The sequence below is a fragment of the Lepus europaeus genome, chromosome 1 (genome assembly GCF_033115175.1).
Source record: "Lepus europaeus isolate LE1 chromosome 1, mLepTim1.pri, whole genome shotgun sequence".
In the NCBI taxonomy this organism is placed as follows: domain Eukaryota; kingdom Metazoa; phylum Chordata; class Mammalia; order Lagomorpha; family Leporidae; genus Lepus; species Lepus europaeus.
This window is the reverse complement of record NC_084827.1, coordinates 52,787,876-52,801,601: the sequence shown is the minus strand read 5'-3', so window position 1 is coordinate 52,801,601 and position 13,726 is coordinate 52,787,876. Positions and strand designations below refer to the sequence as shown.

The 13,726-nt window shown below is 46.5% G+C and overlaps 1 protein-coding gene across 3 annotated transcripts in view; it reads left to right on the top strand.

Moving 5' to 3' along the window:
- The window catches only part of DOCK4 (dedicator of cytokinesis 4), a 530,859-nt gene extending 517,698 nt beyond the window's left edge, over positions 1-13,161 (top strand). For 2 of the 3 annotated variants that reach the window (XM_062177670.1, XM_062177537.1), the window contains exons 49-52: positions 2,104-2,176; positions 3,971-4,084; positions 6,769-6,833; positions 10,637-13,161. In XM_062177670.1, the coding sequence (XP_062033654.1) occupies positions 2,104-2,176; positions 3,971-4,084; positions 6,769-6,833; positions 10,637-11,098 (714 nt within the window). In that variant the 3' untranslated portion in view covers positions 11,099-13,161. The remainder of the gene's footprint in view (positions 1-2,103; positions 2,177-3,970; positions 4,085-6,768; positions 6,834-10,636) is intronic. The other variant, XM_062177599.1, reaches the window with a different exon arrangement.
- The last annotated feature ends 565 nt before the right edge of the window (positions 13,162-13,726 follow it).

The window sequence follows — 13,726 nt, the reverse complement described above, 5'->3', positions numbered from 1 at the left end:
GTATTCCTTGTGGGATGGACAAACTAGAAAACAAGGAAAAATCTGGAATTGCTGACATTGTCCCTCTGCAGAAACACAGCATAGCTTCCAAAAGCAGCCAGCTGGGCAGTGATAGGCCATAGGTCCAGCTGGGTGCAGGTTCCCCCATGGCCTCTGCCTCTGGTAGGCATTTTGGCCTGAGTCACAGGTGTGATGGGAAGACATGGGTTGCACCTGAGCACTAAAGCTGAGAGGGGAAATGGGAGATGATTTTTACCTTCCTGGCCCAACTCTCTAGTTCATGGCTGCTACTTAAACACTGCAAGGGGTAGCGTTGAATGCATTGTCTGTGTGTGTGTTTGCATGTGTAGGTAGCTGGTCTGCAGAACTTCTGATGTTAGCAGAAGATCCTTGAGAAGCACGCTGCAAGCCAGCAGCCTTCCTTTTTCTGTTGCCCAGCTAAGAAAACTGCAGCTGCTTCCCTTCCGGGGTACCCAAGAGTGCAGGAGCAATTTCTCTGTGCCTTCATCATCCTTCTTTAACGCAGGGAGGGAAAAGCAGTGAGCACTCTGGCCTGCTCCATACTTTCCTCACAGGAATAAGGGAGCAAGGCCTTCACTGCTGCCCAAATTCGGTTCAGGATTGGTCCCTCTTAGTCCACAGGAGGCCATGGCCTCCACTCTCAGACCCTCAACAGACACCTGCTGCTGTCAGGTCCTTGGGCCCATTGTCTCAGCTGCACAGAGCCGTGTGACCCCTGGGGCCACACAGGGGACTACACTGACAGCCCTGTGGAGCTGGCTGGCTTTAAAGTTGAAGATTCATGAGCAGCCCTACTTTTTAACAGATGACTTGGGAAGAATTTAACAGCAGCAAAAATAGTTCTTTCTACTCCAGCTAATTTGTCTTTCTACACCACCCTGGCAGAAGACCGTAGCTGCCTCTGGAAGTGGATGAGTGAGTGGGATTTGGCTTGATTGGTTTATCTTTGCTGACTGTGTGATCTTCCTGGAAGTCCCAGGGTACCTCCCCTGTGCCACATGGAGGTCGTGCAGAAATGGACTCTGAGCGCGTCTGGCTGGAGCAGCTAACCAGTTTGATTTCCCTCTGTCACTTGATGTTGCGAGGGGATTTCACAGTTTGTGCTGTCTGCTCAGCATGGGGAACCCTGGAAAGCCTTCCCTGATTAGCCCCCCGAGCTTTCTGCTCTTGATGAAATCCAAAGCAGTTGCTTTGTATGTTGCCAAAATGTCAATAATACACATTGCTGCAGGACTCTGTTTTTAAGGACTTGGCACTTTTTCCTCTAATGTATCAGGGGAAGCCATGTAAAATAGGCATTTTTGTAGGTTAAACCTTGTGGCTATTTTATGGTTTGTTTATTGTTGTTTTAATCTAACACAGGATTTAAAATGTGAAGGGGTTAAAGTCCATTCACTAGAGACTTCTTTTAGCTGATCTTTCCCCCTTATTTCATTTTTTTTTCTTTAAAGATTTATTTATTTGAAAGACAGAGTTAGAGAGGTAGAGCCGAAGAGAGAGAGGTCTTCTATCCACTGGTTCACTCCTCACATGACAACAGCCAGAACTGAGCCAGGAGCTTCTTCCAGGTTTCCCACGCAGGTGCAGGGGCCCAAGGACTTGGGCCATCTTCTGCTTTCCCAGGCCATAACAGAGAGCTGGATTGGAAATGGAGCAGCTGGGACTCGAACCAGCACCCATATAGCATGCCGGTGCTGTAGGCTGGGGCTTTAACCCACTATGCCACAGTGCCACCTCCCCCCTTAATTCTTAATTTGCATTTCATGTTGCCAGCCCTAACCTTTTGTACCCATAAGAAACACCAGAGCTCAGTTGCTAACTACTACTATTTTCCCCTACATTTTTTAATGAACACTTTTTTTTGCCATTTATATTTAAAATCACACACAAATATTTTAAACACTAGGTTCCCTTTCTTGAAAGCTAAGGCTCTTCTCCCCTTTTTCCTTAAATATGAAGTTGAACTCCCAGTCCATGGGCTCATCCACCAAATTACCTGGGGTAAGGAGACAATCATCTCATTTTCTAGAAGGTCTCACATGTCACATCTTAGGCCGTAAAAACACTCTTGTACCTTTCCAGAGGATGCTGTTCAATCACATTGGAGATGGGGGCTTACCACGCAGTGATCCCAATCTCTCTGCCCCTGAGAAAGGTGAGTACGTCAGCCGCTTGTCTGTGCTGCAGCATGCAAGGGTTTGTCTTGTCCCCATTTCCTCCAGTCTTCCGTGTGTCGATGTGGAAGAGAGTGCTCTGGAGCTCAGGACCCGTTAGGGATTCATGAAGGGTAGTTGTTCACGATCCGTTCTTCCTCAGTTGTGTCCTTGTAGACTGAACAGCAGAATCTGTTCTGAGCATCTCCTCTGTTGAACAGCTCTGGTTGTCCCTCACTGAGTCACCTCCCAATGCCTACTCTTCCTGAAACAAAGTGGCCAATTGGGCTACCGGGGCAACACCACCAGCGCAGAGCTTTCCAGATTGATTCTGGGGTCGCCATCCTTTGTTCCTCACAGAGCTCATTGGATCAGCTCATTTGTGACTTTGGTGACTCAGAGAGGGCTCCTGGACATCTGAATCCCACACTGTTGAAGAGCCACAGTCTAGTGCCTCCTGGGGTGCAGCCTGCCTGCAGGTCACACTCACACACAAATGAGAAGCAGACGCACACATGGTGTGTGTGAGGGGGGAGTCCCACTGCCGGTCATTCATTTACCTCTCTGGGGCCCAGGCCTCAAGAACAGGAGCTGTGGTGCAGGCCAGTGAATCAGCAGTCACTAATGAAATGTCTCGCTAAAGGGCACTTCCATTGCCCTCATTGAAAACTAAACTGTATTGTCATTTGGGTCCTCTGACCCATGAACTTCAAACTTTTCCCTGAGAGCCAGAAATGAGTGAGGGCCTAGCCAAAATGATTGTAAACCACAAATTTAGCTTTACCTTTAGAAGTCAAACATTGATCTTTGCCAGTTGGACTTAGGGAGGTGGTATTTTTCCCACCCCTTCTCCCAAAAAAAAGCCACAAAGCAAAATTGAAAGGAAAGGAGAAAAAAAAAGTATGTTTCAGAGTGACTCCATCCCATCCAATGGTTAACAATAGTGGTTCGATGTTGAAATCCCCATCATGTCCAGGAGATGGCAGTGTCTGCCCAGGGAGTGAGCTCCTGGCACCAGAACATGATGGAAGGCTCATCCCACAGCCTCTATTTATAACCCTGGGACTCCTGCCCTTGTTCCTGACAGGGTTGCTCCGTATTACTGCATCTTTGCTGGAGCCAGCAGATTGTGAAAGAACACTCCGTGTGCCAGGTTATTTTTTGAGGACACACAAGGGTTCTTCAAAAAGCTTGTGGAAAATGGAGCTCAAAGTTAATTTTTTTTAATGCAAAAGATTTTGAAATTCCTGCATAGTTTTATTTCCACAACATGCATTTTCCAAGAACTTTTGGAAGACACCTGGTCCTGCCACTGTGAGCCACTGGTTTCCAGTACAAGAGGCCTTTCCTCAGGGTTGATCTGTGACTCCGGGTGGCTTGGCTGTTCTTTGCCAGGTACTGCCAGACAGTTGACGTACTAGCACATGATGGCCTTCTCTCTTTCTTGGTGCCACTTGTCCAGAAATTTCCACCAAAACCCTGTTAGACTAGTGACCACATCCACCATCTCTTACCCAGAGCCTAAACACATTTGAAATTCTCCACAAGTTTCTACATTTTGGTGCAGAGATTTGTAGTTCTGTTTGACAGCTTGAGGGACAAAAGAGACATGCATTTGCCCAATTAAATGTCAAATCTGTTAGGGAGCCAATTAAATAAAGGTTTAGTATTCAGGAAGTTTCTTCCTTTTTTTTTTTTTAAATCCAGTCGACTTTAGTCTGACTTTCTTCTAAGATCCCAAGCATTCGAAGGGCAAAGCCGGGCTGTGTGTGTTTAGCTGTGTTATTCCCTTCCAGCTGTGAATCCCACTCCTAGCAGCTGGAGCCTGGACAGTGGGAAGGAAGCCAAGAACATGTCGGATAGTGGGAAACTTATCTCTCCCCCTGTCCCTCCGAGACCCACACAGACTGGTGGGTATTTGAAGCACTTGAACAATCACTTTTATCAAATCACTTTTATTGACTCCACCTTGTTCTGAATTCCTGAGAGAAAGGTAGGCGTCTGCTTTCTGAGGTAAACGCTTAGCAGCTGCTAATTCACGGCGGTGCTCTCTCCCTTTCCTGAACTTCCGTCGCACGGCGTCAGGCAATGGTCCGTTGCTAATAAACCCCTCAGACAAATTTTGTAGGGTGCTCTCCTCCAAGCACCATCCTCAAAATTTGGGGAATGCTCTCACCTTGCTAAGCCACTGACGCTTCCTCTCACCTTCGCTTGAACTCCCTCATTCTCTCAACCTCTGCTAACTTGGCCACTTTCTTCAGCCTTATTCTGCCACCACCCAGGTTTCAGGTTGCCCAGCGGTCCGGGGAATCAGTAACCTAGCCTCACAGTCGTCTGTTGCCTGGAGAGGTCTGAGTTCAAGGGCAATGTTTTTCAAGGAGCTGATTCAGGGGACAATATCCCATAGGGTGGCAGTTTATTCTCAGGCTTGACCTCAGACCCACTGGATCAGGATTTCTGTATTTCTGGGGAAGGGCCATCGACTGGTTTTTGCTGGAGCTGTCACTAGATTTTGGGGACCACTGAAAATGGCTAGGAGACCTCCTTGGTGAATGCATAGCAACATCCAGCCCCACTTCCTTCTGATTCAGTTGTTCCTTGGTGGGCTACACATGGCAACTTGTAAGAGCGGCCCTTCCTACTTGACCACCTCTGCCTGTCCTGGGGACGGGGTTTCTTTTCAGCACTTCTAAAGCAGGGGTGACGCTTTACAAGCACAGGTCTACCAACAAGGAGAAAAGTAGGACACTGTTTCCTTCATGGGACTTTTCAAGTTGATCATCCACGCTTCATTCACTGTATTCAGCCATCTCATCCTTGTCTCAATTTTGTTTCTTACTCAGAAAAGAAAGCTGATTTTACCACTTTTTAAAGTAAACTATATACTACCCGAAGCTAAACGTCTAGTCACCAATAATTTTTGAGAGGCATGTGAGATCTTTAAATAGAACAAGAAATCACATTAAACAGATTGATCACCTGCGTTTCCTGTGTCAGTGTGACCATGGAAGAGTAAGACTCATCAGCCAAATTGTTTGTATTCATTCATGATGTTCCTGTATTTGTATAGTTTCCGATTTAAGCCTGGTTGCATCCCTAAAACTGAAAACTTGCAAAGCAATTTTGAAGGAACAGTAGCTTCAATGGTGGCTAGGTCCCCATGCCAGTTCAAACCTGAAGACGAGGTTGCTGAGGGCACTGTTTAGGCCAATGTGGGTAAACATCTTGCCAGAGAAGCATCTCCGTGAGTGTGCACTGGGAGCCACGGCCACTGTGCTGGTGCCAGCAACTGCCTGAGTCAAGAAGATGGTCCCAAGGAGCTGGAAACCTTGACTTCTGCTACAGGAACAGAAACAGAGTTCCCAGCCGCGATTGGCTTCTCCATGCATGCATGGCTTTCTTAGCATCAGCACCTGCAATTGACAAGCTAGGCTGGTATTGGAAGGTGACGTGTGCTGACAGCAGGCCTCAGTGTGCCATAAGGAAGCTACACCACCCACAATGTGATAATGCACCATTCTCACTGATCCCTTAGGATGCAGAGCGCGCAAGTGCTCCGAGTTCACCTGGCAGGGTTGCTGCCCCGCTGCACGGATTGCTCTCCTGGTCTGTCCTTATGTTATCACCCGTGGTTGTGGGCTCTGTACCTGTCTGTCTTCCATTCAGCCTCTTTGTAGTTTTTTAATGAGTTTCAAACCTTACTGTGACAATGGGGAGATTAGCAGCCAATCACAGAGCAGCACACTGTGGATTTGCTAGAGCCTCTCTGTGAGGCATTGGGAAGTGAGGCTGATCCTCACCCTGTTGACTGTGTCATGGCCAGCTTTTACCATTCACAGGTACGCTGCAGAGAGCTGGCTTTGATTCACAAGCACGCTCACGCACGCACACACACACACAGCCATGCCAGCACACAGGCTGTGCCCTTGAAACTTGCAGTGGGCGACACAAGAAGAGAACCCTTCTTTGCCATGACAGTGAAATCCAGAGAGTCCAGAGTAAAGGGAAAAGCTGAGTACAGGCATTAGGGGGAGACGTGGAAAACTGTTCTCTTCTTGTATAGCCATGGCCAAGGATATTCTATTTGTTGCAGGGAGACTGGGTATATGAGAGTAGGGACTGACTAAATGTATTCCCATGGGCCTATTCTAAGCTTGCTGGATGGTCTTGGTCTTCCTATTGCTGCTCAGGCCAAAGTCAGCAGCTGTGTCCCAAGGGCGGCCCCAAGACACCTCATACCTAAAAGCACCTGATACAATACGTGGAGCGATGCAGAAGCATCTGACTTGGGAGAGATGGAAAGGACACTGGACTAGTGTGGGGCCCTGTCACTTTGGCCAGAGCATCATGTATGTGCTGATAATGCTTCACTAATTGTCCCATGTGTTGGTAATGCCATCGTGTGTGAGAAATCTGTTCCACGCAGGCCTCGTTCTGTTTCTGTCTGTCCCCAGCCCCTAACCTCACCTCTCTTAGGTTCACATGCACTGAGTCCTCTCACTGGGTTGGTACACATGGAGGGCATCTGCAATAATCAACCATCTGGTTTTCCTTCAGTGAAATGTGCTGTCTCTCTCTCTCTCTCCATGCACAGCTTCACCAGCAAGACACACAACGACATCAGTATCCCCCTCACCTGCAGGACGATCTCCATTAAAGGTAAAGCCCCCTCCTTAGATGGCCCAGAAACTGGTCCTTTTTCCTCCAACACTTAGGCCCAGTTACATCAAGAGATACTGTAATTTGCACAGACAAGAGCAACCTCATCTAAGGAAGGGGGAGGGAATCATGGGTGCAAAACCAGCCTTGGACCTTCCCCCTGAAGGCAGCCATTTGTGCACAGATAGACGCAAGGCAGCAGTGAGAACTTAACACCCGTACATCTGTGCGACTGAAGCAGAAAAGAAATGTGGTTCCTGTGTATCTTCTAGGACATTTTCATCCTGGTCTTTTTAAAGATTTATTTACTTCTTTTTTTATTTGAAAGGCAGAGCAACAAAGAGAGAGTAAGGGATCTTGCATCCACTGGCTCATTTGTCAAAGGGCCTCAACAACCAGGCTGAAGCCAGGAACTCCATCCTGGTCTCCCACATCGGTGGCGAGAGCCCAAGCACTTGGGCGGTCTTCCACTGCTCTCCCAGGCACATCAGCAGGGAGCTGGATTGGAAGCAGAGCAGCCAGGACTTGAATGGGCATTCTAATATGAGATGCCAGCATCTCAACCAATGGCTTAACCCACTGCACCACAAGGCCAGCCCCTCAGCCTGATATTTTGACTTGAAGCACATACACATACTTAGATTTAAAAAAAAAAAAATCAAAGAACTACTAAATATTCTTCTGTGTGGGTTTTTCTTTTTTTGCCTGCATCATCTACCTGACTTCAACAAAGCCAAACCCAATTTTCTCTCCTCCACTATTTTATACCAAGGATCTCATTTACATTAGAAATACATCCTCCTTGATAAGATACAAGCTGGTAAAATAGCTAAAAAAAACTCAAAGGCAAGAACTCGAAAGCTGCAGAGGTCAGATGTTTGCACTGGCATGTAGACATAGGCTATTTAACATCTCTAAACATACAAATCCCCCATGAAAATAAAGAATAATATTTAGTCTCCATCCAAATTGAATCAGACTGGCTGCAGGGCTTGTCAGTACATATGAGAGGTTGATGTTCAGAGCTGCTGCACCAGAGGCAAATTGGAGATTGCAATGAGTGCAGACAGAACAATTTTGTACCTGAGTGACTTGGGAGTCACACACTCCATGTCCTTTTTGTTGCTAAGACAGCTCCCTCTACTGTGAAAAAGACAAATCAGCTCTGCAAAGAAGTAAGGGCAGGTTGTGGTCGGAGGCATCTGTGCTGCTAGATAGAAACGGAGACCCTGGAAAACCAAACCAAAGAAGAAAGAGCAGAGAAGCACCGTGAAGTGTGGTTCCATTGCCTTGCCGAAATGTCTGATGCAGAAATGCACCAGTAAGAGCCAATTATCTGCTCGTTTTGTTGTCGTTCTGCAGTACAGCTGTTATCAGAAAGTTCATGTGACAGATTTGCTCTGGAATCCCATGCCTGTCATCTTGATGGGAAGGGAAGGAAAGCAGCGTGACTTCTGCACGTTTTCACTTTCCCCTGACTCCCAGAGCCCTCCCACGGGCTGCTGTGGAATTATCATCTGTGGTTTTCAACTTGATTTTGCAGAGTAGTCATAAGACAATAAGAAGTCTTAGTGATTGATTCTGAAAAAAGGGAGGGGGGCGTGGAAACTGTTCAAGTAGCTACCATGGAGCCCTTGTTAGTGAGCTGGTGGCTGCCATCTCTCTGCAGACCTGTGTGCATTCTTATTGGCCAGATGCAGTCTTGACCGTGTTTACATACCGGGTTTGAAGGAAGACAAAATGGATGGAAGATCTGTGCTGTAACTCCTGGTATACATTAGGGGGCACAGTGCTTCCAAGTTACCAGCTTTCCTGTGCTGAGGATGCAGTTGGCTGCCCTTAACTGATCGAATTGGATGGTTTTTTTTTTTTTTTAAGCAATTAATAGTGTTAACTGTAGAAGACTGAGCTAACCTGCCTTATTTTGAATTTGGGCTCAAAGACGGTAGTGAATTTCAGTATCTTAATTAGCCATGCTTAATTTACACCCTGACTTAATAAAGGGACTCGTGTCTATCGGAGACATAAGAGACTAAGATAAAGTTACTCTAGAGCACCATTTCTCGGTGTATTCCCTAGAACAGTAGTTTTGTAGGACATGATGTTGATAAGGGGAAAAGTGGCCTGTGGTCACCTAATTTTAGAAAACAGTGGGCTGAACAGGCTCTCAACTTTCTGTTCTGTAAGGCTGACACACTAATGTACTTTGAATGTACATAGAGAGTAGATCGTATGCAGCATTACCCGGGGGGCATTTCTTTGCACTCATTCTTCTTAGGGTACCAGTTGGAGGAGCAGCCAATTCAAGTGCTAGACAGGCCAGACCTTGACATAATTGAGGGAAGGAGGCTGGGTGGAGCATCTTGTGGGGGAGCAGAGACTGTGGCAAACTGAAGACTCTGCCCATTTAAGGAATCTGGAGTTTTACATGAAGTTCTCTTATTTTGAAAACGCAGCGACCAAATTAGGTTTTCAGGAAACACTGCTCTGAAGCTGCTCACAGGTCAAGTACAGAGCCCAAGGACTGCCAGTGTGCAGCCTGCCGTGAGGATGGCAGAGCAGAGGACAGGGACTGCAGTGCCTCTCCCGCCTCCGCTGAGCTCCCCTCCACAGGGCCTCAAGCCAGCCCATGGCCAATCCTGCAGTTCCCAGCTAGAGAGGTGCAACAGCGCACCCAGTGCTTTTTAAACCCGTTCCCTCTCCTTCAAACCGTGCGACTAATTGTGTGCCTCTGAATGCTCATCCTGACCACTGCCGTCCTCTTTCTGGCCTGCAGTGCAGAGTGATACAGGCAGTTAATGGACTCAGTGAATGAGGGCCCGATGTAAACGCTCAGTGCTGAGAACGACGGCGCTCAGATTGGAGCCTGGCCGCTCGGGCAGAATACCGCAGATGGGTGTCTTGAACAAAAGAAACGGGGTGGGCACTTGGCACAGTGGTTGCGATGCCACTTGGGACATTAGCATCCCATATTGGAGTGCCTGGGTTTGATTCCCCGTTCCAGCTCCTGAGCCCAGCTTCCTGCTAACGCAGACCCAAGGAGGCAGCAGATGGTGGCTCCAGTAGTTGGGTGCCCGAGACCTACCCAAGAAACCCAGATCGAGTTCTCAGCTTTGGCTGTTGCAGGCACTGGAGGAGTGAACCAGCGGATGGAAATCAGTCAGTCAGTATATCTCTCTCTCAAAGAAGTAAAACAGATAAAAATTAAATATAAAAAACGACAAATTCTTTTCCCCGGTTCTGGAAGTCCAGGATCGAGGTGTGAGTGGACTGGGTTTCCGGTGGCTCTCAGCTGGGCGGCCTCCCCGGATGCTCACGTGGTCTCCTCTGTGCAGATATGTGTGCAATGTCCCTTTCCTCTCCCAATAAGGAAGCTAGTCAGAATGCATTAGGGCGCGCCTCGCAGCCTCACCATCTTTTAATTAATTTTTGTTGACACATAAAATTGCCCACACTTCTGGGGTGTATACTCTGTAATGTTCACATCTGGGTAAGTCCACCCATCTCTTCGAACATGGATCTTTTCTTTGGGAAAAGCATCCAAAATCCTTTCTTCTGGCTTTTTGAAAACATGCAGTATGCTATCATCTATAGTCATCCTACCGTGCCGAGGGACCCCAGGACTTAACCTCTTAGCTAGCTGTAAATGACTTAGGCTGATGCAGTTTAATTCCCCTCTTTAAAGGCTGGGCCTCCACTCTAGCTCCCGCTGAGTGCCAGGGGTTAGGGTTTCCTCTGGAGCTGGGGGGCCCTTTGGAGAGCCCGTGTCAGCCTCCCTGACTCAGCCCTGGCTTTCCCTCCAGCAGCAGGGCTCCGTGCAGTCGTTCACCCCCTCGCCAGTGGAGTATCACTCCCCGGTCCTGTCGGGCAGCTACAGCAGCGGGATCTCTTCGCTCAGCCGGTGCAGCACGTCGGAAACCTCAGGCTTCGAGAATCAGGTGAACGAACAGTCGGCCCCACCGTCTACGCCAGCGCCTGCACCTGCGCCCGGGTCGGGGCCGGCGCCTGTGCCCAGCTACAGCGGCGGACCGGAGGAGCCGGTGCGCAAGGAGAGCAAGACGCCGCCGCCGTACAGCGTGTACGAGCGGACTCTGCGGCGCCCGGTGCCGCTGCCGCACAGCCTGTCCATCCCCGCCACCGCCGAGCCGCCCGCCTTGCCACCCAAGCCGCTGGCGTCGCGGCCCAGCCACCTGGAGAATGGCACCCGGAGGACGGAGGCCGGCCCGCGGCCCAGGCCCCTGCCCAGGAAGGTCTCGCAGTTATAAGTCCTGCGTTTACGAAGAGAGAGGGGTGGCGAGAAGACGTTTAGCGTAGGCACTTTAATCACTTAACTCGGCTCTTTCCTTTAAAGGAATGGGATTTCGAAAAACCTGCTTATTAACGTAGTGTTGCACAATATTAAAAATTGCTGATCTGAGACGCCAGAGGTTCCATGAAGTGTGGCCGAAATGCATTGAAATGGTCTCATTGGACTGTGGTAAATAGCGAAAAAGACTCCTTTTGTACCTTTTTACGTTCACCGTTTTTACGTCGCTCGATCTTCAGTCCAATCCGATATTGTCAACCAATGCGATGCGTGATAATGTTGTATGCTTTTCACTGAATACTTGATACTCCCAGAAAGCTTATGAAGTCAGTGCACATGCTAACACGATGGGCCTGATGGTAAATCAGGTGAGGAATTCGCATCCTGGGAATTAAAGGGTAAGGCACTTAAGGGGTTGCAAGGACTGGGACTGAAGGTTGGTTTGTTCTTGAAGCAAAACCCTTCCTTAAGGTTGCTGTTGACCTTTGACAGCCTACATTCTTAAAACTCCACTTTGTGAGTTGGTTGCTAAATTCCTAGAACGCTGACACCTTGGTATCTCCTGTATTTCTTTTCAAGGTGCAGTTTGCTTTCAGAGTTCCAATCAGCTAAATTAAACAAAAGACCCCAGGAGAAATGTTTACTTGAATTTTGTGCTTCCTTACTTGATGATTTCCTATGTAAAATATGTCACTGAAGAACAAACGTTCAAGTATTTCAACAGGCACAAATGACTGTGTCCCGTTAACAGGAATTCAGGAATCAATACAGGACAGTATTAGATCAATAGCGTAGATGAAGGAAAAAACCTTGGCGAAAATATATTCAGCATGACTAAATGGCAAAAGGACTTTGAAAAAGCAAGGGCATTAGCTTTCAGTCCTGCACAAAAATTAGGAATTCCTCACAGCTCTGGGGAGCTTGTCTTCTCAGCTGATCCTGTGTCCCTTTGTCCAAGGGGGTGGCTGTAGACCACAGTAGCTTGAATGTTGCAACGTAGCGTCTTAGCTCTAGATAGGGATGCCAGAGCCACCGCTGTAGGAGTGTGGGAAAAGCACCTTGTCTGTAGTAATGTATTTTGTATCTTTATTTTTTTCTTTCACTGACTGTTTATAATATAACACTCAATTGACAATAGATATGAACTGTATTTTAAATCATACTGTTAAATATTTTCCCTCTTTTGTTGGGAAGCTCATTTCAGTTTAACTGTGTTTGTTTTGTGGATAGCTTACCTGGAAGGCAGTGACCACTTTTTTATACTCTCTTAATGAAACCATTCAGCAGGTATATGCTGTTGAGGCTGGTTATAGAGGTTTTCTATAATAAATGTTCAAGTATTTTTGTACATAACTGGTTAATTTTAATAAGAGATACCATTATGTGTAAAAAAGTAAAAATAAAAGCAAACAGTTGTGGATGCAGTATGATTGTTATAATTATGCCAAATACTTTATGTATGGGAAAAAGAATATTTGTACATATGTGCTTTTAACAATAATTCTGCCATATTGACTTTACAATTTTGAATGTCAGAAAAATTAATATATGTTAAAATATTTATGTTTAGTGAAAGTATTCATAATTGAGAAAAGGAACATATGAATTTTAGCTTTGTATCTTGCAAGTTTTACAATTGGAATTTCTTGAAATAGGCTTTGCTTTTGATGATAACATTTTGTGTTTGTAATTACATCCTTAAAAAATATATATATATATGTATAGCAAACTCCATATTTCTGTTGCTTTAAAGTAAAACCTTCCATTTAAATAAGATGACATGCATAAGATAACAAAGCTTCTTTGATTTCCTTTTCCTGTGTAATTTAACAGATCCCTTGACTAGTGCTTGGGCACAGTATCAATCAGTGTTATTTGCTCCTGGAGCCTTTTTTTTTAAGTTTTTGGCAGTGAACAGTTGACTCATGTGCGTGTAATTCTGAATCAGCTATATAGCAGATTTCAAGAGATTCTGTTAGCACAGATGTTCATGTTGGTTGCTGCTGAATGGTAAATATTAAATAAAATTACTAGATTAATCTTAATATTTCTGTCTTTATTCCTAACGTCGGCTTGTCTTGACTTGGTATAGAAGCTGCTTGTCACTATCATTAGTAAAATTATCAGACTTCTTTGTCGGCGGATCCCTTTTTTGGCCTTGTTGTACCCTGGAGAATGCCCTTCAGCCCCACTGCAATTCATTTGTATCATAGAGAACGAAGGTTGAAAAGAGAACAATGTGGGTGAATATTCCTTGAAGAGGTAACTTTCACCTGGCCAGGGGTGGGGAATATCCAGCATGCAGGCCCCATGAGGCCCACAAAACCGGTTGGTCAGGCCCTGCCAAGGCAACCAACCACAGGTCAGACTCAAGAGTTAATAAATCTATAGCAGGCTAATTTTTCAGCTGATAATTTTGTATAAGCCTCACATGAAGTTATAAATATCCAAATGGCTCTTGGCAGAAAAATGGTTCCCCACCCCTAATAAGCAGTTAACCATTAATTGGCCTAACTTGGAGGCAATTTAACAAGTCAAACCATCTAAGTTTGTTTGTATTAGTGAACTGGACAGAAAAGGTAACTGT